The following is a 15890-nucleotide window of genomic DNA, read 5'->3' on the forward strand; positions in this document are numbered from 1 at the left end:
CATCAATGATAATCAAATGGAACATCATGAAAAACCAATTCAACAAGAGTCAGATGCTAATGACAATGATCTACTTAAGGAATGAAGAAATCATCGGGATCATCCAATTGATAAAGTCATTGGTAATATTAGTCAAGGCATTGCAACAAGATTAAATCTCAAATATGCATGCTTAAATATGGCGTTTGTTTCACAAATTGAACCCTCCAAAGTCGATGAAGCTTTAGGTGACTACTAATGGATAACTGTTATGCAAGAAGAGTTAAACCAATTCCAAAGGAATCAAGTTTTGGAACTTGTCCCTAGGCCAAGTGGTAAACACATCATAGGTACCAGATGGGTGTTTAAGAATAAGATTGACGAGAATGGTTAGTGGCCCAAGGATACAATCGAGAGGAAGGCATTGATTTTGAAGAAACGTTTGCTCCGGTTGCAAGGTGAGAAGTTATCAGTTTATTACTTGCTTATGCATGTTCATTAAATTTTTAGTTATTCCAAATGGATGTCAAGAGTGCACTCTTGAATGGCTACATCAGTGAAGAAGTCTATGTCCAACAACCCCCGGGCTTTGAAGACTTCATGAATCCTTCATATGTTTTCAAGTTGAGGAAAGATATTTATGGCCTAAAGCAAGCACCAAGAGCATGGTATGATCGTCTCAGCAACTTTCTTTATGAAAAGGGATTTGAAAAAGGTAAAGTTGACAAGACCTTGTTTATTAAGAAAATAAAAGGTAACACTTTATTGGTTCAAGTCTATGTTGACGACATCATATTCGGCTCAAAAACAAAGAAATGTGTGAAGAATTTTCATTAATGATGCAAGGATAATTCGAGATGTCCATGATGGGAAAGATGGACTATTTTCTTGGACTCCAAATTAAGCAACTAAAGGATGGCATCTTTATCAACCAATCAAAGTACTGCAAAAAGTTGCTGAAAAGTTTCGACATGGATAGTTTCAAGGAAATGTCTATTCCAATGGGATCCGGATCTTATGTTGATCAAGATGAATCAGGTGTTTCGATTGATATCAAAAAGTATCGAGGTATGATTGGTTCCTTACTTTATTTGACGGAAAGTCGTCCTGATATAATGTTCAGTGTATATCTTTTTGTGTGTTTTCAAGCCAATCCAAAGGAATCGCATCTCACAGCTGTTAAAAGGATCATGAAATATCTCAAAGGAACAATAAATGTCGGCCTATGGTATCCTAAAGGTAGTATTTGCAATTTAGTTGGTTATTCTAACGCTGATTATGCGGGAAGTAGAACTGATAGAAAGAGCACTACTGGTACATATCACATTCTTAGAAACGCATTGGTATCATGGGCTTGCAAGAAACAAGCATGTGTTGCCCTTAGCATTGCCGAAGCAGAATACATAGCAGCAGGTAGCTGTTGTGCTCAAATACTTTGGATTAAGCAATAACTTCGTGACTACGGACTCGATCTTGGATGCATTCCTCTATGTTGTGACAACACAAGTGCGATAAACATTACAAAGAATCCGGTCATGCACTCAAGAACCAAACATATTGACATTCGGCATCATTTTCTTCGTGATCACGTGCTTCAAGGAGATGTCGAAGTCACATTTATGGATACTCGTAATTAACTCGCCAACATCTTCACAAAACCATTGGCACGAGAACCGTTTTACAAAATTTGAAGGGAACTTGGGATTTTAGATGATTGTGACATTTTATTCTTCAAAAACTAATCAATTCAAATACAAAGGTACACTTTCTTCTTACCCAATATATATATATATATATATATATATATATATATATATATATATATATATATATATATATAATATATATATATATATATATATATATATATATATATATATATATATATATATATATATATATATATATATATATATATATATATATATATATATATATATATATATATATATATATATATATATATATATATATATATATATATATGTGTGTGTGTGTGTGTGTGTGTCTGTGTGTGTATGTTTCCTTACAATGTTTGTATTATTTGTTTGCTTCATATAAAGTTGCCAAATGATATGTTAGATCATGTGTAATTGTTGCCTTTTTAAAATTCATTGTTGTAAGACCCCAATTTTGACCCTAAGATCCCTCGTGGCATCATAACATTTCATTTGCATAACCTCAAGGATCATAAGCATCTTGGTTCCTTTTACCTTTAGATGGGACTTCTTGTGAGTGGTTTGAGATCACCAAGCATACTTGAATTTTATATCATTGCTTTTCTCATTTTTTCTCATTTGCTAACCAAAAGAACAAAAATATGTCACTAACTTTTCTTGTTTGTAGCTTGAGCAATCACAAGGTCTAAAAGCTTCTAGAAGATCCTATGTGCATTGATATGGTCAAGAGGAGATAGAAGCAAGCATGGCAATGGTTCCCAAAGCTCTCATCCATCGAATATGCCTCCCTAGCTTCTCAATTCATCATTTTGATCAAAGAAAATCAAAGGGTTTGAGGTTTGTTCCTCAAGGAAACCCTAATTCATCTGATCATCCACAATGCCTTGCTCATGAAGCAACCTCAGCCCATGGTCAAACACAATCAAGGAGAGTTCTATAATTCATCATTTCAAGCATATTTGAGCTTATTTAAGTGTCCTCAATCAACAATTCATCAAGATATGAGTTGTGGACTTGAGAAGTTGATCAGTCAATTCATCTGACTATTTTGAAATGCACTAAGACCTAACGTTTTATGTGTTGGTCAAATGGAGATGATCCCAAAAGAAAAAATGTTCTTAAGGACAATATGAACAACTTTCCTGTTCATCAAAAATTTATTTGAAGCTTGGAAGATCATCATCCATCTCAATACATTATAGGTCATTTTGACTAAAACCCTAATTTTAGGTCAACTTCCCAAGAACATAACTCATTCGTTTTTTATGATTTTGAGGTGGGATCAAATGAATTGGAAATCTTAAGATGTATAATTCAAATTTTATGTTTAACAAAATTTCAAAATCTCAAAAGAAATACATGTGATAATGCAAAACATTATAGGTCATTTGAACCAAATTCATTGAAAGGCAAAAAAGTCCAACTTCAAGTGCCCATAACTTCTTCATCAAAAATCCAAATGATGCAAAATTTAAGTCCATTTTGATTTTTTTGAAAATATATACAACTTTTATGTTAGAGGTGTTTTCATTTGAGGCTTGCATCATCAAAACAGAAGGGCTTGAAGTTGGTTCAATTTGACAAAATTCTCAAAGGCATGTTTTGCACTATGAACTTCATGGCCTATTTTCATAAATTTCCACACTTCAAATGAGTGTTTTCTCAACATAACATTTGTTCCTTATGTCAAGACCTTTCCAACCATTACCCATATGCTTATGTTTGGATTTTCTAATTGGCATTTTCGAAGAGATGAAGTTTTAGGCACAATTATGGAATTCATGTTGAAGCTTCATGCACAAGCAAATACCATTCAAAATGCACGTCCATTTCACTTCAGAATGAGCTCAGCTTGCATTTTCACTTCCTTGCATCACCTTGTGCTATAAATACATGCCATGCTTCATTCATTTATCATCCCTGAATCAATCTGAAATGCTGCAGAAATCATTCCAAACCATATTCTAAACGAATTTTGCTTTTTCACTTGAAATTTTCAGATCCAATTCTCAACTTCCTTGGTTGATTATTGGACTCTAATTCCTTAGCCTTGCCTCATTTCCATCTCCAGAACAAACTGCAAGCAAGTGTGTTGAAAGATCGTGCTCCACAAATTTGCATTTAAAAGGTTGATGTTCAAACTTATTTGCTTTGAAACTCTTCATTTATAGCTTGTTTCTTGTGTCATTTTGCTTGGCTGAAGTCCTCTCAATGGAGGCAACTTGTTGATGCTTTTAATTTTACAAATCCATGAAGTTTCAGTTGAACACCACATTTTTCAACTTCTGATTTCTCTTACCATGGAGATCTAGAATGAAAATGGATGGTATAGGGGTGATGTGCATCACCCCAGCTTTCCAATGATATGAGGATCGCTCATTTTCATCAAGTTTTTAGAACCTGCAACTCTGGCCAGAATCTCCATGCTCGCCGGAGAAGACGGTGGTGTACACCACCGTCCGTTTGCCAGTTTGAATCCCAGCCGTTGATGATGATTTCCAGATTGAATCATGGCACTTGGATCTTATGACTTTTTTTAATTCCACATGTTACTCAGTTGACTAAGGCCTACCATGAGCGCGCGCATGTGGAGCGTCTGATCAACCACGTCAACTAATGAGGCTTGATCAGACGCCTCTCCTTTTTTCTGATTTTCTTAATTTCCATTTTATTTTCTTTAATTCCATTTTATTTCAAAAATTCATAACTCTCTCATTTTTAATCCAAAAAATATGGGACCAATTGCATTATTTCTCTTTTTAATTCTAGTTTCTAAAAATGATTTTTAATTTTTTTTATTTCATCATTTGATATTTTTTGTGAAATCTCTCTTTTCTGGTCATTTTTAATTCATTTTAAATAGTTTTTGATATTCAAAAAAAACAAAAATACTTTCTCAACTTATTTGAATGATGATGGATCTATAAAAAATATTCTCATCAATTTATTAATTGATTTGAGATTTATTTGAGATTTTAGTTCAATTAGGTTATTTTTATTCATTTTTAATTGATTAAAAATAGTTTCTGACTTTTAAAAATGCTGAAAAATTTTGTCAAACTTTGTTTGACCTTGTTGAACTTGGGATAAATCACTTGGACCTTTCAAGGTTGATTTGAAGTGATTTTGAAGTTTGACCTTTCTTTATTATTTTAATTCAAGTTTATTTTGAATATTAAAAAATGCCAAAAATGTTTTGTTCATTTCTTGACTTCCAATCTTCATCTCACTTCTGTTTTTGATTGTTTGACCATGATCCTCAATGTCATTGGTCAACACATGTTGATTGGTACATTCCATTTCACTTAATGCACATTCTTTCCATTTTCATTATCCATTATTCATCTGCTTCTTCTTCTTCTTTCTTTTTTGATCAATGAGTTAAAGGTTGATAAGTTAGCATTGATTAGGGAGGCTTAATCTTCCTTGATTCAAATCTAATTCATCTTGATCAATTGATCAAATGAATGGCTTTGCATTAAGGATAGGTTGCTTCCTAAATCATGCAAAGGACTTAAACCAATACAAGATCAATTCTCTTCTTCTTTTTGGCATGGCAAGTTGTTGGAACTTGGTTCACTAATCAAGACTTCTTACTTGTGTTGTTTGCCTACATTATTATTGACCGGCCTCAGATAGTTTTTACTTCTACATAAGTCCAATTACGATTGCTTAACATAGCGCTAAATTTGCCTTATGGCACACTAACTACTAACATTAACCATTAACCATTAACATTTACTTTTTGCACTTTACTTTTATGCAATTTACTATTCTTGTACATATTATTCATTTGCTTTTTTTTTTTGCTCACTTGAGCACATGTTTATGTTAATGCCATTTGCCTTTTGCTCACTTGAGCATATAATTGTGTATATACCATTGTCTTTGTTGTTTTGTTTTGATTGTTGTTGACCAAATGCAAAGAAATGGACAAATAGACTTAGACTTTAGGACTTTCCCTATGTAAATTTGGAGTCAAAGAGCAACTAGGCATTGGACCTTTAGAATGCTTAATGTTGAAAGATGACCTTGAAAGGACCAACTTCTAAACTCTTCTTGTCCATTCTTTGTTTGTTTTTGCTAGAATCTTTTAATGTGTGTGTTCTTGTGCTAGGGATTCCAACTTGATCCAAATTGAGGAACCATTTCCATGGGCTTCTAAGAGAGAGGGACCCAAGATACATTGAGGAGCTTTCCAAGAGTTCATTTGACTGTTGATTGATTGAGTTTATGCCTATGTGATTTCTTATTCCAAAGGATGGGAGCTACTTGGATCATCAACATGATCTCAAGAGAGGAACTCCATTTGTGGTTTTGCTTCTTGTCCCTTACCTCTTGTATGTTTAGGACTTTAGCCATTCTTCTTCTTCTCTCCACTCTAACCCAAACCAAAACTTTTGTGCAAACATTTAACACTTGTTTTCAACATTAGAAACCTAAGCCTTATGCTTTTGATTTTCAAACTTTTCTTTTCATAACGCTTATTTTGAATTGAACTTCTAAATCAACTTTGACCATTTTGTACATACTTCACATTGGTAAATATAACCCATCCAAATACCTTTTTGTAGTTTCAATGGCCACTTTCTTAATCAAATGTTTTCACAACCTTTTAGCTATTAGGTTTGAGTTATCCTTGAGGTAGATATAATGCTCACCTATATCCTTAGTGATGGACAATGAGTCTTCCATGCTTATTATAGGGTTAACCCCTCACTAGCATGTTGAAGTTATCCTCACATGGTGGATTTGTGGTTTTAGGTTAAGTTTTCTCCCTTTGATAACAAAAGACCTTAAGGCTTTTGGACCAATCAATTCACCAACTCATTTTGAGATTTTTACCCCGAACTACGAGGTTTTGATCCTAATCTTTTTTAAGATGGTACGTAGGAAATGGGTTTATCCATCCAAACACAAAATATAAATAAACCTGTATATTCTCTTCTCATCTCTTCAATCATGTTTGCACAAACAAATTTTCACAAAATACCAACCTTACAACCAATGTGAAAAGGGCTCCCTAGGAGTACCTAGGATGTTTTGGGTGCTTTAAACCTTCCCATTGCATAACCAACCCCCTTACCCAGATCTCTGACATTTTTACTAGTTTTTGATTCGATAAAACTTTTAGGTTTTTGTTCGCTTTCTAACCATTCCCTTGGATAAATAGAAGTGCGGTGGCGACTCGACTTGTATGATTTACCTTAGATTTAGTCAATATCTCTAATGGTAACGAATACCCCGCTACAATTGCATGGTGATCTTGGTGAAGTCACTGCTTTTTCTCTGGAGGTAATCGATTACCACTTTGGGTATAATCAATTACATCCTTGATTTATGATTTACTACTGTTTATGTTTATGAGGTAATCGATTACATCCATGTTACGTGACTCCTTCCTGTCTCTGTTTTATGGTGTAACCGATTACACCTTCCTGGGTAATCGATTACACCTTAGCGTTTCATTTTTTTAAAATTAAATTTGTGTCTTTGGATAAGTGTTTCGATTTTTATTTTTAAATATTTATACTCAATTTTTTCTACAACTTTCATTTATCACTTTCCAATATTCTCTTGCTCTAAACCCCTTCACTCTTCATCTACCCTAAACCTTCAAACTTCTCCTCTCTCATTTATCTCCATAACCTAAATTCCATTAAACTCCATTAAAACCCCACTTACAAACCTTTCTATACTTTCACTCTCTCTTCCCTAAACACAACCTTGATCTTTACGGAGAAGCTTGAAGATTGGCCCACACATGGCAGTTATGTGAGATATAAATATGGATATGTAATTCAGGCGTTCGAGGAACCCTCTAACTTGATTTTTTGTCTTTGGCGCAGGCATCTCTTGGATAGCTCTAACTTTATCAGGATCTACTTCATTACCTTTCTGGCTGACAATGAAACCCAACAACTTTCTTGAACGGACACCAAAAGTACATTTATTAGGATTCAGTCGGAGTTTAAACTTTCACAACCACTGAAACAGCTTCTACAAATACTCAACATGATCTTCTTCAGTCTTCGACTTAGCAATCATATCATTAACATAGACTTTTATCTCTTTGTGTATGATTTCATGGAAAAGAGTAGTCATGGCTCTTTGGTATGTTGCATCTGCATTCTTTAGACCGAAATACATCACTCTATAGTAGAATGTTCTCAAGGTGTAATAAATATTATCTTTTCCATGTCTTCGGGTGCCATCTTGATCTAATTATAATTGGAGAATCCATCCATAAAGGATAAGACATTGAACTTAGATGTATTATCTACCAACATGTCAATGTGTGGCAGAGGAAAATCATCTTTCGGACTAGCTTTGTTCAAGTCTCTATAATCAACGTACATCCAAACTTTATCATCTTTCTTTGGAACAGGTACAATGTTAGCCACCCATAGAGGGTACTCAGCAGTAACAAGAAACCTAACATCAATCTGCTTTTTCACCTCTTCTTTAATCTTGACAGCCATATTAGGGTGAGTTCTTCTTAACTTTTGTTTGACCAGTAGACATTCTAGCTTTAACGGCAACCGATGCTCCACAATATCAGTATCAAGACCTGGAATATCTTGATAAGACCTAGAAAATACACACATATATTCTCTAAGAAGCTCTACCATCCTCTTCTTAGCATCTGGACAAAGTAGTGCCCCAATCTTGACTTCTTTCTTGTTATCTTCGGAACCCAGATTAATCACTTCCAACGGCTCTTTATGAGGTTGAATGGTCTTCTCTTCATGCTCAAGTAATCGAGAAATCTCATCAGGACTCTCTTCGTCATCCTCTTCTTCCATTTCGAACACAGGGAATTCAAAGTTGGGATAGGACATATGGTCATTATTTTCAAAGGGTTTAACAATTAATCTGTACAATGATTTTATCCTTGACTTTAGAATATGAACAAATAAACACACATTGTGATACAAATATAAAAGTGATTATTATTTTGTTTTTTATGTTACCATTTTTCCAAAATAAGCAAAAAGGAAAAACATAATATGGATAAACGAAATAACATTTTATTAATGATAATGAAGTTTGAAACAAAGCCCACATAGATTCACTTTCAGCTTGGGCATAGTGAAAGGATTTTGAAAATAACAAAAACAAACATATTACTTCGACAAGTGAATGACAGAAGGAACATCAACAGCAACCCAATTTTGGCACACCAATCCACGTGTCATAAAGTCTGGCTCTTATTGCTCTTCGTCGTCTTCTAAGATTACGGCAGCAGATTGGTCCTTAGAATGAATAAAATCAGCACTATGAAACACTTCTTGAATTCTCTTGAAATCTCTTCGGGTTGCACCAGGTGAAAAACCCAAACCAGTTATGTTCTTGTTCTCAGCAAGCTCAACAATTTGTCCTCGTCTAGCAGATTAACCATTCTCCACCACGAACTAGGCATCTTTTAAGGATGACAGGGATTAACCATCCTTCTTAACAACAATATTATCAACGGAAACAGCTTGAAACGAAGTTCCCTTAGCTTCATAGGCATCAATGTAAGAAAATGAAGAGAGATGACTCACCAACATGGCCTGCTCGCCACCCATGATCACTAACTTCTCATTCTTCACAAACTTCAGCTTCTGGTGTAAAGTTGATGTAACTGCCCCAGCCTCATGAATCCATGGACGTCCTAAGAGACAGTTGTAGGCGGGATGAATATCCATCACTTGAAAAGTGATCTGAAATAAGCACAAACTTATCTTTATTGGGAGATCAACCTCCCCAATTACATTCTTCCTCGAGTCATCGAATGCCTTCACAACAACTCCACTGAATCTCATCAGAGCACCTTGGTAAGCAAGTTTAAACAGCACAGACTTAGGCAGAACATTCAAAGAGGATCCAGTATCCACCAGCACATTGAACATAGCATCTTCTTGACAATTCATAGAGATGTGTAAGGCCAAATTGTGATTCCTCCCCTGCTCGGGAAATTCTTCATAACTGAAGCTCAAATTGTTGCATGCGGTAATATTGGCCATAATGTCGTCAAATTGATCAATTGTCACGTCATGGTCCACATAGGCTTGTTCTAAGACCTTCTGCAAAACTTCTCGGTATGCTTTTGAACTCATCAGTAAGGATAACACATATATCTTAGATGGAGTGTGCAACAACTGGTCCACCATATTGAAATCATTCTTCTTTATCACTTTCAGTACCTCATCTTGATCAACATGCTAATTCACAATACTGGATTGACCAGTTTGTACAACATGAATTTTCTCTTGACTTGATTTCTCTATCACCATATCTTCAGTCCTCTTAGGAGCTACAGCAGTAAATATTCGACCACTTCAAGTCAGACCACGTACATCGGCAATGTTCACAACGGATGGAAAAGCATGAATATGCAATTCTTTTCCGTTTTCTACCTTGGTAGCATTATACTTGTAAGGCACAACTTTATCATATTCGTTAGGCATAGGACCCATAAAATGATTAACCAACGAAGAAATAACAGTCTTCTGACCATCATACGCAATTACAACCGGTTATGGGAGATTAAAACAGGGAACTATGACGTTCACCTCATGCTCGTCTTCATTTCTATCCCTCGTAACCTAAATAAGGTTCTAATCCAGCATCTCTTGCAAATCTCTTTTCACAACACCACACCCTCGTGGATCTTTGGAACAAACTTGATAAGAAGCATGGCCATGCTCATAATAGCTCGGTTTGTATAAAGTACCGTGCATTTCAACCAAGGATCTTCTAATTAGATTTACGTCAAAAACTCGATACTTTCCAGGATATCCATTGACCATATTCACAGTTGCATTTCCATGTTTGGGCAGCGAATTAGCTTGTTCATTGGGATTAGAATCTTCAAATGACAAAATACCAATTTGCATTAACCTTCTTACCTCAGCCTTCAAGGCAAAACAATTCTCAATATCATGGCCAGGTGATCCTTGATGGAATGCACAATGTTGGTTAGCCTTATACCACCATGGAAGCTCTTTCAGAAAAACTGATGGAGTTCTTGTTTGCACTAAATTCTTCTGAATTAAAGTAGGAAACAACTATGTATAAGTCACTGGAATTGGGTAAAATTGTGTGGGCCTTTGGGCACGATTATGTTGATTCGCGTGTTACTGGAAACACGGTTGATAACTTGGTGCTGCTTGAGCAACTAGAGCAGAATTAATAACTGGATTAACTAACGCCATATGCTGATGACATTGACTATTCCTCAGAAGTATTCTACGTCTCTCTTGGGAGATAACGTTTACATCGTGTTCCTTCTTCTTAGGTAAACCATTCTCATACTTTCTGGAACCATCATATGAACTACCTTCTTTCAACTGTCCTTCACGGACACCTTCTTCTAACCTCAAACCCATATTCACCATTTCAGTAAAGTCACTAGGCACACTTTCTACCATCTGGTCGTAATAGAACGAACTCAACGTCTTCAAAAACAACTTTGTCATTGCTTTCTTCTCCAATAGAGGACTAACTTGTGCAGCGATCTCGCGCCACCTCTGTGCGTATTCCTTGAAGGTTTCTTTATCCTCGCGAGGCATTGCACGAAGTTGATCCATTTCTGGTGCCATGTCAACATTATATTTGTACTGCGAACAAAAGCCTCACCTAGGTCATTGAACATTCGGATCTGAGTATTATCTAGCCCCATATACCATTTCAGAGCAGCCCCCGTCAAACTGTCTTGAAAGTAGTGGATCAAAATTGATGATTGTCAGTCTGAGTCGACACCTGACGAGCGTACATCCCCATATGAATCAGAGGACAGAAATTGCCTTTGCACTTTTCAAAATCCATAACTTTGAACTTGTGCGGAATCTTCACATTAGGAACCAAACATAAATCATGAGCATTCTTCTTGAACAAATCTTTCCCCTTCAAAGCTTGAATCTCTGTCTACATAGCCTGGAATTGATCTTCGAACTCATCCATTCTTTCATAACCACCAATAGTCTCGCTTTGGTTAGCGTGAAAAACAGGTTCTTCGACATAAGGAATAGTGTGAGCCACGGGAGGTGGTATTGACACCATAGGCTGAGCCATAAGAACTTCAACAGCAGGTTGGTACCCCTCAGGCACAAAGTTAGGAGTCATGTTCCAAGGGAAACCAGAAGGCATGTGGTGTTGTGGAGTACTGATGGGAGCCATAGAGATGGGCGTAGAGACAATATCGAAAATCACGGTCCTCTGAAGCGGAGTCTGAGGAGGAGGTGGAGGTTGATTCTGAGCAGACGCCAAAGCTTCCATCATAGCAATAAGCCTTTCATAACCGTTCCTCAAAGTTGTCACCTCTTCACGAAGTTCACGATTCTCTTGCTCTAGGTGGTCCATCTTTTTCAACTTATTAGCTCGAGTATTGTACTGGTGAGACAACTTGTCTGAATGAAGACCAAGAAAGAAATAAGACCCCTGGAAAACTTGCTCAAAGCAAGACCAAGATGCAACATGATGCATGATATGTAAATGCAAATGTTATTATTGTTATTTTGCAAGGAACTTTTAGAACATAAATTGCAAACATTGTAATGGGAATAACGCATTTTAATGTACTGAAAATCTCATTTTATTAATAATATAAAGGATCACAATTAGAAATACACTTTCGATGATCATAAGCGAAAAGAAACTAGATCTATGGAATCATGTCTGATGATGACCCAACTCCAAGCTGACACTTCTTGCGAAGCCTTTTGATCTCTCTTTTATAGCTTCTTTTCATAGCATCCTTCTCTATCACGAGTTGGTTTATAATGCCTTTCCAAACGTCGGAAGTAGGAAGATGAGTAGATAATGAACTGTTAGAGGGAAAAAATCCTCTTGGCCTCTGGATCTCTTCACAACACGTTGCTTAAGCAATTCTATCAAGTCGTCCTTTTCATTTAGTTGCTTTTACAATTTTACTTTCTCAAGGTGTGAGGTGTGAAGTTTGGCTTCCCAATCATCCCTCTCTTGCTTCATCTTATCCAAAGCCTATTGCAACTCACTATGGCCTTTAATAGTGGGAGATTTGACCATTAATAAGGACATAGTGTAGCGGGGTATTCGTTACCATTAGAGATATTGACTAAATCCAAGGTAAACCATACAAGTCGAGTCGCCACCACACTTCTATTTATCCAAAGGAATGGTTAGAAAGCGAACAAAAACCTAAGAGTTTTATCGAATCAAAAACTAGTAAAAATGTCAGAGATTTGGGTAAGGGGGTTGGTTATGCAATGGGAAGGTTTTAGGCACCCAAAACATCCTAGGTACTCCTAGGGAGACCTTTTCATACTTGTTCTAAGGTTAGTGTTTTATGAAAATTTATTTGTGCAAACATGATTGAAGAGATGATAAGAGAATATACAAGTTATTTACATTTTGTGTTTGGATGGATAAACCCATTGCCTACGTACCATCTTAAAAAAGAGTAGGATCAAAACCTCGTAGTTCGGGGTAAAAATCTCAAAATGAGTTGGTGAATTGATTGGTCCAAAATCCTTAAGGTCTTTTGTTATCCAAGGGAGAAAACTCAACCTAAAACCACAAATCCACCATGTGAGGATAGCTTCAACATGCTAGTGAGGGGTTAACCCTATAATAAGCATGGAAGACTTATTGTCCATCACTAAGGATATAGGTGAGTATTACATCTACCTCAAGGATAACTCAAACCTAATAGCTAAAGGTTATGAAAAGTTTGATTAAGAAGGTGGCCATTGAAACCACAAAAAGGCATTTGAATGGGTTGTATTTACCAATGAAAAGTATATGCAAAATATGGTCAAAGTTGATTTAGAAACTCAATTCAAAATAAGTATTAAGAAAAGAAAGTTTGAAAATCAAAAGCATAAGGCTTAGGTTTCTAATGTTGAAAACAAGTATTAAATGTTTGCACAAAAGTCTTGGCTAGGGTTAGAGTTGAGGGAAGAAGAAGAAAGGCTAAAGTCCTAAGCATACAAGAGGTGAGGGATAAAGAATAAGACCATAATGGAGTTCCTCTCTTGAGATCATATTGATGATCCAAGTAGCTCTCATCCTTTGGAATAAGCAATCACATAAGCATAAACTCAAGCAATCAACAATCAAATGAACTCTTGGGAAGCTTCTCAATATATCTTGGATCCCTCTCGCTTAGAAGCTCATGGCAATGGTTCCTTAATTTGGCTCAATGTTGGAATCCCTAGCACAAAAACACACACATTAAAAGGTTCTATTAACAATCAAAGAATGGACAAGAGGGAGTTTAGAATATGGTCCTTTCAATGTTCATCTTCAAGCTTTAAGCATTCTAAAGGCATGAGGCCTAGTTGCTCTTTGACTCCAAATTAGCATAGGGAAAGTCCTAAAGTCTAAGTCCATTTGTCCAATTCTTTGCATTTGGTCAACAACAGTCAAACAAAACACAAGCACAAAAGTATATACACAATTATATGCTCAAGTGAGCAAAAGGCAAATTGCATTAACATAAACATGTACTCAAGTGAGCAAAGGGAAAAAGCAAATGAATAATATGTACAGGAATAGTAAATTGCATAAAAGTAAAGTGCAAAAAGTAAATGTTAATGGTTAATGGTTAGTGTTAGTAGTTAGTGTGCCATAAGGCAAATTTAGCGCTATGTTAAGCAATCGTAATTGGACTTATGTAGAAGTCACAACTATCAGAGGTCGGTCAATAATAATGTAGGCAAACAACACAAGTTAGAAGTCTTGATTAGTGAACCAAGTTCCAACAACTTGCCATGCCAAAAAGAAGAAGAAAATTGATCTTGTATTGGTTTAAGTCTTTTGCATGATTTAGGAAGCAACCTATCCTTAATGCAAATCCATTCACTTGATCAATTGATCAAGATGAATTAGATTTGAATCAAGGAAGATTAAGCCTCCTTAATCAATACTAACTTATCAACCCTTAACTCATTAATCAAAAAGAAGAAAGAAGAAGAAGGAGATGAATAATGGAAAATGGAAAAGGAAAGAATAAAGTGCATTAGATGAAATAAAATGTACCAATGAACAAGTGTTGACCAATGACATTGAGGATCATGGTCAAACAATCAAAAACAGAAGTGAGATGAAGATTGGAAATCAAGAAATGAACAACATATTTTTGGCATTTTTTAATATTTAAAATAAACTTGAATTAAAATAATAAAGAAAGGTCAAACTTCAAAATCACTTCAAATCAACCTTGAAAGGTCCAAGTGATTTATCCCAAGTTCAACAAGGTCCAACAAAGTTTGACAAAAAAATCAGCATTTTTAAAAGTCAGAAACTATTTTTAATCAATTAAAAATGAATAAAAATAACCTAATTGAACTAAAATCTCAAATAAATCTCAAATCAATTAGAAAATTGATGAGAATATTTTTCATAGATTCATCATCATTCAAATAGGTTAGGAAAATATTTTTGTATTTTTTGAATATTGAAAACTATTTAAAATGAATTAAAAATAACCAGAAAAGAGAAAATTCACAAAAAATATCAAATGACAAGATAAAAAATATTAAAAATCATTTTTAGAAACTAGAATTAAAATGGAGAAGAATGCAATTGGTCCCATATTTTTTGGATTAAAAATAAAGAAGTTATGAATTTTTGAAATTAAAGGAAATAAAAGAAATTAAAACAGAAATTAAGAAAATCAAAAAAACCATAGACGTCTGATCAAGCCTCATTAATTAACGTGGTTGATCAGACGGATGTGAGATGCGCGCTTATGGTGAGTTCAAGTCAAACGCGTCACACCTGGCATTAAAGCAAGTAATCCAAACGCATGACTGAGATTAAAACGTGGGAGATGCATCCAACGATCCAGATTGAATCTGGCATGGTGGACGGTGACCAGCGCCACCGTCTTCTCCGGCGAGCACTCAAGCTCCGGCCAGAGTTGCAGGTTCCCCAAACTCAACCAAAACTCACGATCCAGGTACCAAATTAAAGTTGGGGTGATGTACATCACCCCTATGCCATCTATTTCTACTCTAGATCTCCATAGTGAGAGAAATCAGAAGTTGAAACTTGATGGTGTTCATCATGAACTTGCTTGATTTTGAAAATTGAGCATACAGCAATGGTGCCTCTAAAGAGAGGACTTCAGACAACACAATAGCCAAGCAAATAGATCAAGGAATAAGGAGTTTCAAAGAAAAAACCAATTGAACTAAACCTTTGAATTGTGAAGATCTGAGCTCCTTTCCTTGGTTCTTTTGGCAAAACAGAAGTTCAATGGAT

At 35.5% G+C, this 15890-nt stretch overlaps 2 protein-coding genes across 2 annotated transcripts; one reads left to right on the forward strand and one right to left on the reverse strand.

Moving 5' to 3' along the window:
* Positions 1-836: 836 nt before the first annotated feature.
* On the forward strand, positions 837-1430 carry LOC127095867 (secreted RxLR effector protein 161-like). The gene is made up of 2 exons (XM_051034501.1): positions 837-1047; positions 1129-1430. Exons 1-2 carry the CDS (start codon positions 837-839, stop codon positions 1428-1430), a joined length of 513 nt encoding a protein of 170 aa, XP_050890458.1.
* Positions 1431-7373: 5943 nt separating this feature from the next.
* On the reverse strand, positions 7374-8290 carry LOC127095874 (uncharacterized). Its single transcript, XM_051034506.1, has 2 exons — positions 8016-8290; positions 7374-7560 (listed from the first exon to the last, which is right to left on the reverse strand). The coding sequence occupies exons 1-2, from the start codon at positions 8288-8290 to the stop codon at positions 7374-7376; spliced, it is 462 nt and encodes a 153-aa protein (XP_050890463.1).
* Between the last annotated feature and the right edge of the window lie 7600 nt (positions 8291-15890).

This window comes from Lathyrus oleraceus, chromosome 1, assembly GCF_024323335.1.
Source record: "Lathyrus oleraceus cultivar Zhongwan6 chromosome 1, CAAS_Psat_ZW6_1.0, whole genome shotgun sequence".
NCBI classification, from domain to species: Eukaryota; Viridiplantae; Streptophyta; class Magnoliopsida; order Fabales; family Fabaceae; genus Lathyrus; species Lathyrus oleraceus.